General features: G+C 36.8%; 1 protein-coding gene across 4 annotated transcripts in view; it reads right to left on the bottom strand.

The window, feature by feature from the left end:
• Positions 1–2,311: 2,311 nt before the first annotated feature.
• CAPRIN1 (cell cycle associated protein 1) overlaps positions 2,312–18,121 on the bottom strand; it is a 37,151-nt gene continuing 21,341 nt past the window's right edge. The window contains exons 9-19 of one of the 4 annotated variants that reach the window (XM_032639372.1): positions 17,931–17,990; positions 17,020–17,175; positions 16,821–16,929; positions 14,585–14,646; positions 14,004–14,114; positions 13,637–13,786; positions 12,541–12,691; positions 8,261–8,455; positions 7,674–7,774; positions 7,204–7,267; positions 2,312–5,652 (exon numbers count right to left, since the gene is read on the bottom strand). In XM_032639372.1, coding sequence (XP_032495263.1) covers positions 5,588–5,652; positions 7,204–7,267; positions 7,674–7,774; positions 8,261–8,455; positions 12,541–12,691; positions 13,637–13,786; positions 14,004–14,114; positions 14,585–14,646; positions 16,821–16,929; positions 17,020–17,175; positions 17,931–17,990 — 1,224 coding nt within the window. In that variant the 3' untranslated portion in view covers positions 2,312–5,587. Of the gene's footprint in view, positions 5,653–7,203; positions 7,268–7,673; positions 7,775–8,260; positions 8,456–9,912; positions 12,692–13,636; positions 13,787–14,003; positions 14,115–14,584; positions 14,647–16,820; positions 16,930–17,019; positions 17,176–17,930; positions 17,991–18,121 lie in introns of all 4 variants that reach the window. The other 3 variants (XR_004351000.1, XM_032639373.1, XM_032639375.1) reach the window with 3 other exon arrangements.

Below are 18,121 nucleotides of genomic sequence, written 5' to 3'. Positions count from 1 at the left end.
CTCGGACGAGCTCGGTCAAGCGGTTGACTTGAAGGGCCACCTATGTAGTTATGGTTTTTTTGGCCAGATCGTTGAATTTAACAAATCCAACTGCTTGCTCAACATTTCTCGATGCCTCAATCAGAAAGTTGAAGCCGAATTCATTTGCCTTTCTTCCTTAAACTCCTTCCTCAAAGCAGAATGTAATTCTCTACCTCCAAATCTAATGTAATCAGCAGCACCGGCCATCGTATTTTTTTGTAATTCCCTCAACAAAATGTCAATATGCTAGACACAAGAGATAGTGACCAAAACATCCTATCTTCTGTGAAACTTACAGTCTAGGTAAGAAAAAAGTATCCAGAGTAAAAAATAAGGCACTGCTTTAGAGGTGGACTTGGAAGGACTCTGAAGTGGTGACTTGGAGTAAGACCTGAATTTAGAAAGAATGAGCCTTAAGAACAATGGAGTGAAAAGCTTTCCCATGCATTAAGTGTAACACATGAAGACCCCCAAGATGGAAAAAGTCTCAGCAAAGCAGCCAGTGTGACCAGAGTACAGTGAGCAAAGGGAAAAATGGTAGGAAACTAGACCAGATAATTGAAGGGCACATGGGCCACAGATTTGAATTCTACGTGTGATGGGAAACCACTGGGGTCTGAGTAACAGGGAAGTGACAAAATCTGATTTGCCCTCTTAAAAGGCTCAATCTGGCTGCTATGCAAAAAACTATACTACAGGAGAGCAAGAGTAGAAACACAGAGAACCGTTATAAGCTACTGTAGCTACCTGTTCTGATGTGGTGGTCACAAAGTGCTAGTAGACTCAGGATATATTTTCAAGGTAGAACCACATGTAGATTTGCTTAAGGACTATAGATACAAGGTATGAAAGGGAATCAAAGATACGAGCAACTGGATGTAGGTTCATCAAGAAATCAATTTCGAATACTCGACATTCAAAGCAAGATATTAAAGTAGGAGTTTGTTTTGGGGAGTTTGGGACCTAGAAATACTTGAGTGACTAAAATGCTGATTGTACTCAAAGTCCTGGGATTGGATAAGATCACCTAGGGAAGAATGTTAGCTAGGGATGAAGTCTGCAACCAAGGCCTGGAGAACTCAGCAAAGGATACTGAGCAGTGGCCAGTTAGATAGGAAATACGTAGAATCCCATTTACTACCACCCTCCACTTTATGTTGTAACCGTTTCTTACATGGGCTACTCCGATAGCCATCTCTTGCACCATATTATTTTGTTCTCAACACTGCAGTTTGGGGGGGGGGGGTTTGTTGTTGCGTTGTTTTTGCTGCTCCACGAGGCTTGCAAGATCCTAGCTCCCCAACCAGGGACTGAACCCGGGCCCACAGCAGTGAAAGCAGAGTCCTAACCACTGGACCACAGTGGAATTCCATGCACTGAGCGTTCTTAAATGGCAATTTTATTAGGTGACCCACCATCCTCTCCCCCCCAACCCCACCCCCTATACACACAGCTTAGAAATCTTGTTTCCAACTGTTAGAGACAAAACTTAACATGGAATAGAACTTACAAAGCTATTTTTAGTAGCCCTTACTGTTGCTTCAGCCTCTTTCTAGCTCTACTAAATCTGTACTCTTTTCACTTGAGCCAGAGAGCCTTTCTCAGTCACTGGAGACTGGACTTGGGACATGTGGTTCTCTCCCCTTCTTTACTAGTTTACTACTCCTCATCCTTCAAGTCTTAATTACTCCTCTCAAAAAAGTCTTTCCTGATCATTTTAACTGGGTCCTATCCTATCATGGCCTTAATATCTATCATCAACCGTGTTGCTCCATCATGGCTTTTGCCATACCTCAGTGTCATCACGTCAATATCTTTGATCAAACTGTTCAATGAAAGCAGGAACCACAGTGATTCTGTCACCACTGAATGCTTAGTGCTTGGAACGGTGGCCTGGCAAAGAGTACCCATATTTGCTGAATGAAGCGTTAGTTTACTGACTTAATACAGTGGCTCCCTAATAAACACACCGTACTTAAAGAAAACCAATATTACAAGTTAAGAACACAACACTAAAAATTGTCTTTACTAAATCAGGTGGTCTTTCACTACTTACAAACTTAAGGAGCCAGTCTTCTGCATGGGACTGGATTAGGCTTCAGAACAGCTGTTAAAGTAAGGTACTGAAATCCCAATTGAGAAGAATGTAGTAATCTTAACAAGTAAGTAAGGCAAGGCTACCAGAGATTTAAATTTTTTCCTCTCCTCTCACGAGTAGCACTTCTTCACTTAGAGCTTTGCTTGATGGTATAAACAACTAAAGCAAACTTCACTCAAGGACAATAAGGTATCAGGTTTTAATATAATTTAATCTAATGTAATTTAAAACATTCACTAGTCTTTACCAGTAGTTTTGTAGAATTCAAAATGGGAAAGGGTATAGAGATGAGGCTTAACAAATTACTTTAGTATTCCTGAGGGGTCTCCCTCCCCATTAACTCTTTAGAAGGGATAAACTCAAGGGCAATACTGATTCTTTTGATATAACTTATAGTCAATAAAACTTCAGAGTTCTTAATAAGAACTCAACTGGGATGGGGATTCAGAAGCTTAAAGATGAACTGAAGGGTTTTAACTCTGTGCTTACCTGTATCCCATTTCCCCTAATAAGATATATTACTGAAAATATAATGAACAATACAAATTTCCTAAGACACTTAGGAGGCTGACTACTCAACTACCTTCTACATTTTATGAACTGCTTGTCGATAGAACATCTCAGTGCATGAGCCTTCTGAGAATAAACACACATTCTCATGTCTCTAAGTGAAGTCTCCCACATAACAGAGTCATATACATAGGAGACAAAAAAACTGCAGAAGCTAACTGATTAAAAATATTTAACGGATTTCGTTTTAATATCAAGATATGATGATCAGAAAAACTTTCATATTCTTTAGGGATATTAGGATCTGAAAAAAAAAAAGCCTTAACCAAGGTAATCAATGACACTCTACCTTAAAGCTTTAAAATAGAAGTCTCATTGTCCACATGAGATGACTGATACTGTGCATTTACTTGAAAGTACTTTATATATGGAGTCTTGCTATACCAAGAAGCTACAGGGCCACGTGTGATAATCATTTTCTTTCAACTCTGCTAGAATATGCATTTGCCCAAACAAGGCCTTCTGCAGGTAGGACAAGTATTCACATTTTATACAGAACACCTAGTACCAAGACTCAGATCTTAATGGGACTTTTTAAAAAGTTATCTGCCCCATAAAGAGGCACTGCTTTAAAAAATATAGTCTGAATTGAGGCATAAAATTGAGGCATAAAAGCTTTAGATTTAGACTACAATGGTAGAATGCCAAAAAAAAAAAAGCATAGTATCTCAAAAGGAACAAACAATTCTTTTAAAAACATACATAGAAATAATCAAACTACTAACACCTTTACATATTCACAGCATCTGCACTAATGCATAGAAGTCTGAAACCTAGAAAGCATTTCTCCTCCATCCCATCTCTGAACTGATTCATAGAGATCACTGTATAAATAACTTGCTTCAATTTTGATTTTAAATCTCATGAAATTATTTTCTACACAGATAGCAAATTTAGTTTTATATATAGGATTGTAAGCATACATCATCTATAGGGATTACCCAGTAAATCACGAATATTTTATCTATCCCCCTAAAATACAGCAAACATATGGTTGTGGTACATCCCAGGCAGATGTCATTTAAAGCACACAAGGGGAGGTGCTAGCAGAAGAAATACTTATTTGCAAAAGTAAACAGATAACCCTTCCAATATGATGTACCACAACCACACATGAGAAAAGAACTTCTTTTATTTTAAAATAAACATTGAAGATTCCCCCCCTTCCCCACCACCTACAAAACTTCTGAATGTGGAATGTTCAATAGCCTAACCATTTTAGTAGGTTACAAAACCAGCAAAATCTCCAGTTGTCGAACGATGAACATTTGAGAATGGTTTTGTGGGGTTTTTTGTTTTTCTTTTTTTAAAGTAGCTGAGCACCTACTGGAAAAATTCCTTAGCTAAAGGCTGAAGACTAAATTCAATTTCTGCACAGAAAATACCATTAACTTAGTAGCCTTTGCTTAATAGGTGGAATTAATTCTCCATGAAGTCCAAGTGGGATACAACAAGCAGCATTAAGTTCATAGGCACACAAAACTAGTGCTCCAACTGCTAGCACAAATTTCAACATAGTACATAAATTACTAAACTGTCCTCTTCATCAAACTTGGGACTCGCCCTATACATCTATGGGAAGGAATCACCACTTTGAATATAAATACCTCCATGAGAAATGGATAATTCAATTAGGGTTAGACAAAAGATAAGTGCAAGTACTATAGAAATAGCTGCTGGAGATAACCATAAAATTTGGAACACTAACTGCATGGGGTGAACCACATAAGCTGCTAGCTGTTGAACACCAGTGTTTCAAGATACAACTTTTATAAACATGTTTTATTTGTTTGCTTATACCATCAGAACTGAAACTACTGACTGTCGTTTCCCTAAAATAGGGAAATCAATCTAAAACACATACTGGTGCTTTTCAAAAGATAGCAATTTAAAAGGGTGGTAGCAGCAGGCATTTGATATCTTTTTCTTTTAAAAACTTTCAGGCTTCAGGAAAAACATGTGACCAAGGTTGTTACGATTATCCATTAGAGATTTTCATCAGTACCTGTACCAATTTAGGTGACAATACAGCAAGATCCAAGGATTAGTGACAGACAATGTACATCATAAGGAATGATATATAGTACCAATCCTTACAAAAGTCATTGTCAAAGAAACTGTTAAGTGTTCAAAAAGGTATCTAAATATTTCACATTAAGTACAGAAGCGGCCATCCAGATTAGATCCCTTATTTGTTGCATATTTTTCAAAAAGTGCCAATCAAAGCCTAATTTTGCATTTTGGCTTTGTCTTATATAGTATCAGATGTTAAAAAGCAATTTGCATGTGTTTTCAACCACAGTCGTCTGGCCAGAGAATGAACAGTGCTGTGTCAAACCGTAAGGCTGGTAGCCAGCCTTATATGTGTGATTAAGGACCCATGCATAATTTGGTATGCATCTAAATGTTCAGTGCTCCAATTTAACTGGAAAAGCTGTGAAGTGCAGTTGTTATGCCAAACCACACTCCATTCCTTCCATCTTCCTTTCAAGGGAAATAGTTTTGTCAATTACCACTGAATAATAGGGCTGATTTGTAGATTTTATCCAAAGTCAAGTCAATCTTGCTTTTTCCAAGCCACTTAAAATAACTATGGAGATACCACCCCGTTAAAGTATATGATGTTTTTTACTCCTAAGCAAGGGTGAGGAATCTGAGTATCATGTGCAAGACTCAAGATGACGTTTAGGACAGAACATGCAGAGTAAAAATAGTTTCCTTCCATATCCAGGTAATATAAAGCTGACAACTGTAGTCCTGTCTTTATGGGATGAAAACAGTCCCTTTACAATAAGTTTCCTGAAAGGGAGAACAAATAGATAATAACTCTTCTGGTAACATATTATGGTACACTGGCCAGTGTGTTTTTGGCGATTAAACATAATCCTGTGAATCAGATTAATTCACTTGCTGAGTGTTCATTTGCGGCATCCCTCTGTTGGGTCTTGGGGGCCCTCCACGACCTAGAAGACAAAAATGGCATTTGGTTTTTCTTTCAAATATTATTTATTTTGCCTTCAAGCAGATTTTCATCTGAAGTCAAGAAGCATGTGGGCAGCTTGTCACCACATTATTAGGTTTAAGAGGTCAATTCTTCAGTGTTCAAGTTTCACCTGTCCTGGAAGTTGTCATGCGCAAATTTGCTCATGTTCTCTAGCTAAAAGGAGAGTAGAGCTAATGGAGTATTCCACCAGTACTCATTCATTCATTCATTCAACAAGTATTTATTGAGTGCCTACTGTGTGCCAGGCACTGTCATCAGGTGTTGGAAATAGATACAGCAGTGAAGACAGACAAGGTACCTGCTCTCATGGAGCTTACATTCTAGTGTACACTCTAGCTTACATTTCAGTAAGTAAGTAACATCATACTATCAAAATTAATAAAAGCACCAGAATGAAAAACAGACCTTATTACCTAAACTGTTAAAAAGAAACTACATAACATTCAAAATTGTATAATGACTTGTAACAGATAAAGTAACTTTTTACATGCTGTTAAAACAGATTTTTAGCTACCAGTCAACTCAACTTTCATAGAATATGCTACAAGGTGAGAAAGAAGAACATAACCCACATTCACATGCAAATATCCTTTGATACTTCAAGTCAGTAATTCTCAAGTGATCCATAAATTTTTTTAAAAATGCACCCTTTTTGCTGGCCAGTTTCTAGTAGCATTGAAATCAAAGTACTTTGTAATTCCTCCTTAACATACATTTTATACATGTTATGGCCAATATCTAGAGGAAATCTATTCAATTTTACTTCCCTCCAATCAGAGAACCATTTAGAACTTCAGACCATATGAAACGATACCTCTAATTGTTACACAGATTGACTTCCTACCCAAATAGTAAGTAGTTTTCCTATGGTAATAGACAAAAGCCAAAAACTCTTTAAAACCTATAATTTTTAAGTATAGTTCTGTAAGTTAGTTAGGAACTTGGAGGTTTTGTTTCAAAGTCAGAAATAATTTGACATTTATATCACTAATTATGGTCCAAAAGGCATTGAAATTTCAATTAGTTCTATTACTTCTAAATGGTTCTCTTAATGTAACTATGGCTTATCTGGCCATTAAAGGGTTTCTGGCCCTAAAATATAATATGCATGTTTGAAAAATGAAAGAGGAATAATAAATTTATATAAATGTTTAATCTCATTCCAAAAATGTCTTACAAAAATGTTTTGGTAAGTACTTCCTAAAAACATTTAGCAGGTTTTAGGACCTGAAAAATAATTTGCAGTTGGAAAAACACTTTTTCTGAGGAGGAGAGATGTTCTAGTTTTCAAGACAGTTTATATATAGTAACAGGGAAAGTCATTCAAAAAATTAAATTTGGGTTCAAGATAAGTTTTAGAAACAAAGCATTTCATTTAATCCCTAGCAACAAGTCTGGAAATGATAAATGTATTCCTAACATGTAACCTACATGCAGACTATGAACAGCTCTTCCAAGGCCAGAACAGAAGCTCCACTTAGGAGCTAGGATCACCACCACAAAATATTACCTCGTGGGGCTCCCCGTGGTCCACTCTGCCCAGAGCCTCGCTTGAAATTCTGCTGATATCCATCCTAAAAGACAAGCTAGTTAGTACTGAAGAAAAGGCAATTTTTTAATGCTTACCCATCTATCTCTATTCTTACAGTCTAACACTTGTAGAATACAGAATTCTTTATTCTTTTAGACATTTAAATATAGCATTACTACAAGTTATTCTTTAATCGTACTTCTATTCTCAAGATCAATGAGATATATTTCTCAGCTCTTAAACATCACTGTTTTTACCAGCCTCTATTAAATGAATACCTATATTGAGTGCTAAGAAAAGCAAAAATCATTCTCCATAAGGAAGTATCTTGTACAAGGTACAAAATTAGCCCCAAATTACTTAGTTGCTCAAGTTCATCAAGCAACTACATTAGTCCCTTTCATTGGGGTATTTAGGTCAGGTTTATATTTTATAACAATTTTACCTACCCGCTGATAGCCAGAGTAGTCCCGGGGAGCACTGAACTGAGACTGTGTATATCCACTGTTTGGAGTGTTAGAGAATGAAGGGCGGTAACCATCATATCCTCCTAAAATTTAGGACAAGAAAAAAAACAACTTTCTTATCTTCAAAGGGAATTTTTACTTTCTCATTACTGACCAAGGGAAAAACTGAAAAACTGTAAGCTATGCTAGTTATTCAAACTAATCTATTATCCTGATCCAATCTGTTTATACATTAACTGCCTTAGAGGATAAAATTTTCACCCATCCATGCACATACACACAAAAAAATAACAAAAAATCTCCATAAGGTCTGACAATTTATAGAAAGCAATATCCCCTACAGGACAGTGGTAGACATGGGTTTAATACATACAAAAAAACTCAGTCCCAATTTTGCCAATTTAAATGACGGTATCAACACATACTAAAAATGTTTGTGTTGTACATAAGAAGCTAATGCAGAGAGATACATATTTTTCCTAAAAATCGTATGACATATTTCTATATATTGTGCAAGTCAGAAAAGAACATGAACTTGCTTTCTGGGGTTTTTCTGTTTTTGTTTTTACCTCTGAATCCATTAGCAGGTCCCCTGTATCCATTCATCAAGCCTCTAGCACCACGGGAGCCCCCACGAGACACACCACGACTGTTGTAATAGGGCTGACTGCTACGTGGAAATCCAGTGTTCTGCTGGGGAGGCTGCTGGTGGTTACCAGTCACTTGATGGGTCTGGTCCTGGGAACCATGGTAAGTGCCAACCACTATAAAAGAAAAAAATACATACTTACATACATATGTATATACACACACACACAGCTCATTACAATTTGTCTGATTTCCTACATGCTTTCTGGTTTAAGAAATGTCTTACACAGTTTCCTCAAAGTTTAATTCTGTCTTTAAACTTTCATATTAACAATAGGGAAAACTATTAATTTTTCATACTAACAATATTTCATACTAACAATAGGGAAAACATTAATGAAGTCCCTGTCTTTCTCCTGTATTAAGCTAAAGGGAATAAAATTCTCCAACAAATTCCAAACCTTTGAAAGCGCACATTGTGTGAGAGCACACAATTCTATCCTTCCAAATGACTTGAAAGGCTATATTATTAAACATCTTCTGAGAGGCATCTGCTTATAGCACAAGAGACCCGCAACAGTCAAAAGATCTTACATACTGAAACACTTACCATCTTGTACCATTTAATTATTTCATTATAAAGCTCCTACTGGTAGTTTTCGTATTCTTTTAAATTTTCCTTGATACTTATTAAAACATACAAAAACATACTCTCCCATAGCTAAGCAGCTATATGCTAGAATACAATTACAAAGATAAATCAGCAGAGAGAGGCCTTCAACTTACACCCCACCCTAATACTTGAGTACATTTCAAGTACTTTTAAAGCACAGCCAATTTAGAAGAGAGTTAAATGGTACTCACATGGGCACTCAACCCCCTGGAGTGAAGGGAAGGTTCTAGAAGGTCCACACTATCTTAGACCCCCTCCTCCTTCCACAATGGGGAGAAGTCTAAAATCTAGAAACCTTCAAAAATGAAATACCAAGGTACATTTCAGGTATTACCCCAATGTTCATAATTTACAGGGGAGAAAAAACAGTGCTAACAGTATCTTTGGGAGGTGAGGAAGGCATAGACCAAAGGAAGGCCCACACCCCAGGAACAAAACAGTCGGCAGCCTTTAGTCAGCCCAAGTCTCCCGTGTTTGGGCAGAGAGAAAAGGTGATGTGAGTCTTGAAAATATTTAGCTGAGCTATTTTATAACCTCAAGAAACCCACATTTATTAGTTCTTCAAATGATATTTTGCAATGAAAAAGCTAGAGAATGCCTAGGAACAGAAGGGGTCATGGCTCCTTTTTGAACTATGTAATGGACCAGATACACTATTCACAGTGTGCTCTTTCTACATAAATTACCTTTTACTACATTCCCAAAATTTTAACTTATAAGCAAATATCACAAGTACCAGTAACATTTTCTATCTAAAAAGATTCATTCAGGGAATTCCCTGGTGGTCCAGTGGTTAGGACTCTGCACTTTCACTGCAGGGGGCATGGATTCAATCCCTGGTGGGGGAACTAAGATCCCACATGCCATGCGCCATGGCTAAAACATAATAAAAATTTTTTTAAAATAAAAAGATTCATTCATATGCAAGTAAAAAGTATAAGAACTGAATTTTTGACTCACTTTTTATCAATAAGAATTCTATTATGCCTTTTGGTCAAATCTCACTGCAAGAAACTCAAAGTAGAACAATTAAAGGGTGATCTTTATTTAAAAATACCAGAATTCCTATTTGAGTGCATGTAAAGCATAAACACTAGTCCATAAAAAACAGCCAAAGATCCTTGCCAGACCCTTTTTTTATGTTGTTCCTGACTAGATACTAATTCAGATTAAAACAAAACTTCTGGAATGATGGGATACACTGCCTTGTTCAACAAATATCAGAATGCCCTCAACCTGCCAGGCCTGGTCCTAGACACAAGGGATGAGTTAGCTGCCAACACATAATCTTTGCCCATAAGGAAGTTTTAATAATGGGAAATAATAAGTAAATAAAATATACATACAAGTAAAAACATCTATACTGTATCAGGTAATAAGTGATTAAGGAAAACACCAAGTAGGATAAATGAGTGACCAAGTGAGCACATTACATTTGGACAAGGCAATGAAGGAAGGTCTCTGTGAGGTGATATCTGAGCACAGACCTAAAAGTCAAGAAGCAAGCCATGGAAACATCAGTGGAAGAAAGTTTCAGGCAAAAAGAAAAGGAAGTGTAAAGGCCGTGAGAAAGGAAAGAATTTGTGTTTGTGGCTGGTATGGGCACATAAGGAAGAAAATAGGATATACAACCAGAATCAAGGCAGGGGCCAGATCATGGATCTGGTAAACCAAGGTAAAGACTTTGGATTTCTTTTCTAAATGTAATTGGCAGTCACTAGGAGGTTCTGAACAGGAGAGAGACATCTGATTTACATTTTAAAATAATCACTCTGGCTACTGTGTGGAGAACAGACTGGACTAAAATAAGAGTCAAGGGAGACAACTGCAATATTCCAGATAAGAGCTGATGGCTGCCTAGATCAGAGTGGTAGGGTGGAGGTGTCTGAGCAAAGCAGATGGGCCGATTTGATTTTTTACTGAAAATATCTGTAAATGTTATGAAGTTAAGTTTCATAAATAATGTGTATTTTGAAATGGTAACAAAAGTTATCTAGTCCAGTGCTTCATAGTCAATTAGTAATGTCAAGTAGAATATAAGAACAAGATAGCTTGAAATCAACTGGCACAAAGGGCCAAACTAACCAAATCAAATGATATACAGTAATTTTTAATTTCATTACACCATCTGAAAAAAAGGTAAAACAGCAAGCATGTTAGCATAACGTCTAAAGGCACCAAATATATCCGCTCCACAACCAACTTATGAACACAAGCATGCCTCATTTTATTGTGTTTCTCTTTATTGCTCTTCACAGATACTGCGTTTTGTTTTGTTTTTACAAATTGAAGGTTTATGGCAACCTTGTGTAGATCAAGTCTATTAGTACCATTTTTCCAACAGCACTTGCTCATTTCATGTCTCTGGGTCACATTTTGGTATTTCTTGCAATATTTCAAACTGTTTCATTATTATATTTGTTACGGTGATCTGTAATCAGCGATCTTTGATGTTACTACTATGACTCAGTGAGGTCTCAGAGGATGGTTAGCATTTTTTGACAATAAAGGGTTTTTAAATTAAGTCATGTACACTGTTTTTTTAGACATAATGCTATTATTGCACACTTAATAGGCTATAGTATAGTGCGAACAGAATTTTTATATGCACTAGGAAACCAAAAATTTCACGTGACTCACTTTGAGATATTTGCTTTATTGCAGTGGTCTGGAACCGAACCTGCAATATCCTCAAGGTACACCTGTACATGGCAATGAATAATTAAAGGAGCCTGAGAACAGGAAGTCCAGTTTTATCATTCAAAAACACAGATAGCGTAACTGCCAAATTTCTGTCAGACTGTGGTTGATTCAACCTCCCTGATTAGTGATGCTGAATACTACAGTGATATGTAAGAAAAATCAGTGTTGACCCAGGTCTGTCAAGAAATTAGACAATCAGAGATAGTTACTCACATCAGTCAGTCCAGTTACTCACATCAGTCAGTCCAGTAAAATTAAAGTATTAACTCCTATGGTTCTTAATAGGGTTTGCTAGCTTGTTGTGGGATTCCAATTAAATCTCTTAAGAATTAAATAACCAAAGACCTAAAAAAGCTATTTATGTCTTACATATGTAAGAAATCTAAAATATCTATATCCATATTATTATTGTGATAGGTATGACAACTGGCCAAATTATGACCTTACTTGGCAACTAGGACCTTGTTTCAACCTAGTCCACCAAATGCAGCCACACCAACTCCTTTACTGCTTAATTTTGTATAACCAACTTGCTGCCAGGTATCATGCCAGCAGGCTTCAAATAATTAGCAATTGAGAGCAAAGTTGATCACAATTTGAATAACAAGTTTAATTCCTTTAAAATCACATAATGAAATAGGATAGGATATTATGAGAACTCACTAACCAAGGGAAAATGGGCATAAAGCCTCCAAAAACTGCAATAATTCACATAGAGCAAATATGGGCTTGATTTTACTCAGGATCAGCAATGAAAAATTCATATGGTCTACTACCAAAACAAAAACTCTTGGACACTGCCACTCAAAAGTCCAAACTCTCCTAACACTGTCAATAACTGCACTGCAAAGCAAGTAGTCAAGGAGGTGACACTGGTTTTCCTACCTGTTTGAAGCTGTTCTTGCTGAAGCTCTGTTTGTTCTACTTGGTGAGGCTGACTGGAAAAGCTCTGGTTATAACTGGTCTGGTACTGATTTTGCTGTTTTAAAGTTTCTGGTTCATTAACAGGAGGAACTGGGGCATTCATATTGAACACCTATAAGTAAATAAAGTAAATGATTAGTTCTTCCCTTTATGCTAATCATTTCCCTACTTTTAACATGGCCATGGCAGATCTCAGTTCTGGTTTTACCTGAAACGTAAGAAAGACCGTTACAGAAGTCTCAGACATCTCTCTCTCTCTCTCTCTCTCATACACACACACACACACACACACAACCCTCAGTTCATGCACTTCAATGTCGAAAATACATATATACCATACAGCACTTAAAGCAGAGTATAAATGGGGATTAAAAATCTAAAAAGACACATAATCAGAAGCCTTGGAGATGCTATTATAAATGAAAAATCTTTTTAAAAGATGCAAACCCCTGATAAAATATCACTTACAGTAATTAAATCTAAGGACTTTAACTTAAATAGTTATTTTATTTTTATTGATATTTTCATCAAAAATTAAGCATTTAACTCTGAATTTTCCTGTGAGCACTGTTTTGGCTGTATCCCATCAATCACAGTATTTTCATTATCATTATTTTCTAGAAATTCTGCAATTTAGAGATGCTTACTGAAGAACCAGGGTCAAGTATCAAAATGTCCATTACTTTACTTTGAGATATACTTTAGTAAAATAAAAGATTAAGCCAATATGGCAAAGTGTAAACAGTTGTTAAATCTAGGTAATAATCTATATATATAATAGATGTTATACTAGTCTACTTTTTTCATGTTTACAGTTTTGTTAATCAAATCAAAACGGTGAAACTACAAAACAAGAAGACATGGGCACATAACTCCTAAGACTCAAATTTATCTCTGGGAACAGAAAAAAATGAGAGTCTGTGTTCAATTAAATATACCCTACAGTTAGGGTAGATGCAGACTCAAGCACAAAGTTAAATAAAGACTTTCTGTTGAGACTCTAGCATGAAGATAGTACACACCAGGCACTTACTGTTAGTTGGATTAATTTGCTTACCGTTTGCATGGATTGGAATGGAGCTGCATTTACATTGATTCCACTGCTATGTAAAGGTTTGCTTGTCCCAGCCTGGAACACCTGAGGCTGAGAAGCAGCAGGAAGGGATGATGATGCTGTAGTCTGGTCTGTATTTAAAGAGATTGTTGCCTAAACACAAAGTGAATAATCACACTTTAGTGGTAAACTAAGCCAAGTCTACTACCCATACGTATGTTAACAAGCTCAACTATTTTATGAAACAAAAATACTACAGTGCATGCATTGGGTCCAAAACGAAGAGACACTGTGTTAACAGTTATTTACCTCCACCCAATTCATGTATAACTGCCTCATCAAGTTTACATGACCTGGTAACAGAACTTGCCTGAATCTGGTCAATTGGTTCCTTTTGTGGTCGTTGCTCGGTAGCATGAGAAGGCTGGTACAAGGGTTGAGATGCTGTATATCCCTCACTTGTAGATGAAACCAAAGGAACCTACAAAGAAGTAAAGAAATCAAAGCTTCATTCTGTTATAAACCACCTTTAATACATACAGGGCTAAGAAACAGATATGATAAGGAGACTATAAAACCTAACAACTGCAAAAATATATATATTATTAAAGCTCAAAGTTAAATAAACCCTAGTCCAGTTATGAAGCTCCCCACAAATGTAGATAACATCTACACTAAGTTTTAAAATTATGAAATCTAAAATATGTCTTCTCAGCTCAAAATTAAAAACCTTCTTCCTTCATTATAAGACACAAGGATTAACAAAAAAATTTTTTTAGTTCATCAAAAGAAAAATAAATGTAAAGATGGAAATAAAGGCCGACAGCTAGCTACCCATGCCAGACTTGGACACTTATCAAATTTCTACCTGGTTTTCATAAACTAACTAAGAAAGAGACCCAAGAAGTGATTAAAAACAAAAAGCTATAAAAATATTTATATCACTCTTACCTGTGTAGCTTCTGGTTGTACAGAAACTTGATTAGGTTGAGCAAGTCTAGATTCAGAATGAACTGCAAAATTGATCAAACGATACTGTCATACAAAATCAAATTTCTTCAGAGATGTCTAAATACATTTACTTGCTCTTTAAAGTCAATTTTCTATAGCCAAATCCTTTATAAACTTTTCAGCAATCATGAAAATAAATGGGGAAGTATAGGCAGGATTTTAGCTTTCAAGTGAGCATTTTCGATTAATTGATAGTCACTGTAAGTCAACTGTCACAATGGCCTCCACTTTGTTTTGCAAAGTGTTAGTGAGACAGTACTAATGAAGAGGTGTAGAGCAGAATGGTAAGAATCAATGCTAATGTTACCCACAAAGAGCCTTTTAAAGCAGTAACCATAAAGCAGCATTACTCTTACTCAAAACTTTTAGATAATATTCAGTAACATTTTAACATTATCAACTTTCAATATAATTTCAAATGTTGCCACTGGAAAAAATAAAAACATACCTTTAAAAAGCCTATATTCAATTCAATGTGCATATTATTGCCAACTCTCACCATCCTTCCACTACTCTCCCAAATCACCGTTAGATAATAAAAAATACAGTATCTTTCGTTAGCCATTTAGAAATCATCCGTTTTCACTGGAGTCTAGTGAACTCAGCCTTACCTGAACATCTAAACAGCTTTACAGGTTACATCAGTCCTGCATGTGTTGACTGGCACAGCTAAGAAAACTATGTATTTTCTTCCTCTGGTAGAGCTCAAAAAATGAACACTGATCTGTTTTCTACTCTTGGTAGAGAGATATGAGCTCCCTTTACTTTAGAGAAATCCTAACTACCTTAACCATATTAACTGTGTTCATTAAACATGCTATTACCAGCAACTCCTTTTATGACACTTAAGATTAACAACATTAGGGCTTCCATGGTGGCGCAGTGGTTGAGAGTCCACCTGCCGATGTAGGGGACACGGGTTCGTGCCCCGGTCCGGGAAGATCCCACATGCCGCAGAGCGGCTGGGCCCGTGAGCCATGGCCGCTGGGCCTGCGCGTCCGGAGCCTGTGCTCCGCAACGGGAGAGGCCACAACAGTGAGAGGCCCGTGTACCGCAAAAAAAAAAAAAAAAAAGATTAACAACATTAAATGCGTTCCACTTTTATGCCCTTAATGCTGACATGCTGTAGGAAAAAAACAAGACTCAAAACTACTAATGGTCCTAAAGAGATGCTCCACTTAAGCTGATACAAAGGCACCAACCATATTTAGTGTGCTGCCGTTTCAAATAATGGTGTAAGACTAGTAAGAGTTTGAAACTTACTATCTCTTCCACTTTCCTCTTGAGCATTCCCTTACCCACTCCACTATTTTTTACCGACTCCATCTCATTTTTTATTTAAGTAATAAAATGTTCAGAAATTCTCCTAAAAAGCTGCAATCATCCTTCAGAGAAAGATACCTGTTAATACTAGATTTATTCTTAGATTAATTTTGAAATTTAAATAGCCAAGCAAAATTTCATTTATACACAAAAACAAGCAAAACAGGTCTACAGTTTTACAAGTCAGGAAGTGGTTACTAATGGGGCAAGGAGAGAGGTAACTACTGACTAAAAGGGAACACAAGTAGCCTTCTGGGGTACTGGTAAAGTTCCACTTTTGGGTGCTGGCGTGTTCAAGTTTGTGAAAACTCACTGTGCTATAAATTTGCTTGTACTTTTCTGTATGTCTGTATGCCAATAAAGTTACAAAAAAAAAAAATCCACCACCACCACCAATGATGGAACTACAGATATTATTCATATTACAGGAAAAAACAGTAACATTTCTCATCGAATTAAAAGATACAGAGACTTCCCTGGTGGTCCAGTGGGTAGGACTCCACGCTCCCAATGCAGGGGGCCCAGGTTCGGTCCCTGGTCGGGGAGCTGGATCCCGCACACATGCCGCAACTGGGAGTCCGCATGCCGCAACTAAGAAGCCCGCATGCCACAACTAAAAAAAAAAAAAGGATCCCGCATGCCACAGCGAAGATCCCGCGTGCCACAACTAAGACCCGGTGCAGCCAAAGTAAACAAACAAACAAATATTTTAAAATAAATAAATAAAAATAAAAGATACAAGATCTAAAAGTTAAGCATTAAAAAGAAAAATAATAATTTTCATAAACTTTACAAAACCTGAAAGCATTGGCTCTATACTTTCTTTCTCACATAAACATGTATCATTACTAACCTGGAGGGCAAACCAGCTGGGGTATGTCCATGTTCTGTGCTGGATTCATAGGCTGCGCAGATACAATGGCAGGATCAAGGGTCTGGTTCTCAAAATCCAGCATTGAATCCTACAAGTTTAGGTAGAATGTAATGGAATTAAGTTAAATAATGTAAACACTTAACCCTTCTGTCATAGTGTTTGACTAAACAGCACCTACCTGTATGAAATTATAGGGGCCCTGCATTTGCGCCATGAGGTCCTGTACTCGCTGTCTTCTCACGAGGGGATCTGCCTGAGCCACTGGGGTCAAAGAGTGGGGCTCTGGTACTGAAGGAGATGCAGCCTGAGGTTGCTGCTGGAGTGAATTTACCACCTAAAATGGGAGAGAAGGAGAGGGGACTGGGTTGGTAGAATGACAGAGCTCCACTCATTATCATCATGACTGGTCCCCAAATTACATACACCACCTACACTGTAAACAGAATAGCAGACTGGAATGTATTCAACCTGACCAAATTATGCCAAATTTAACATTCTGATCAATGCTATCACTTCTATAGTGTTCCCAATTCCACAGGGTCACCATGTTGCATTTCAGATTTACCTTGTAAAATGCTTTCAAGAAAGACTACCTGTGATAACTTCCTAAAATTATGTGTTCTGCTTAAACTGTTAAGCCTTCTATATTAAGCAAACCTATATATCTATACCAAATATATATCTATCTCAGTACATGATATATAATGAGCATTCAAGAAATGTTAGCTATTATTATCATCAAGCTTTGAGTTCCTATCATTTCATTCTCTCTGGCAATACCATAGGATCAAGCTCTATCACCTCATCAAAACTGTTACAAAAGCCAAAGCTCACTCTGTCATTTTTCTAGCTCTAATAATTTCTGATTATTGTTTTTAGTAATTCCCTGCTCTACTGAGAAATATCACTAATTTTTATTACATCAAATTTATATTCCTCTGTCTGGCTTTTAAGTCTGGGCAAGTCATATCTGTTAAGCCTGGGCAAGTCACAACCTTATTTCCTTTGTAAGCAATACTGAGCTAACAGAGCCTGGTAACCAAACAGCATTAGGGTGAAGGAGAAGTCTAAGATGACACTCCAACGTACCCCTGTAAGGTAGTCTTTCTGAAGGCTATCCATGTGGGAGCCCAGATTTTTTAGAGCAACCTGATAACAGACAAATCATGTACTTTAATAGACAGATTAACCCCATAAATTATAAATGGATATTTGTATATTTTTTTGTAATTGTATCAGCAAAGCAGTGATTATATTAAATATCCTCAAAGACAAACAAA

Source organism: Phocoena sinus, chromosome 8, assembly GCF_008692025.1.
Source record: "Phocoena sinus isolate mPhoSin1 chromosome 8, mPhoSin1.pri, whole genome shotgun sequence".
NCBI lineage: Eukaryota > Metazoa > Chordata > Mammalia > Artiodactyla > Phocoenidae > Phocoena > Phocoena sinus.
The sequence above is the reverse complement of the archived record's forward strand: the minus strand, read 5'-3'. Positions and strand labels throughout refer to the sequence as shown.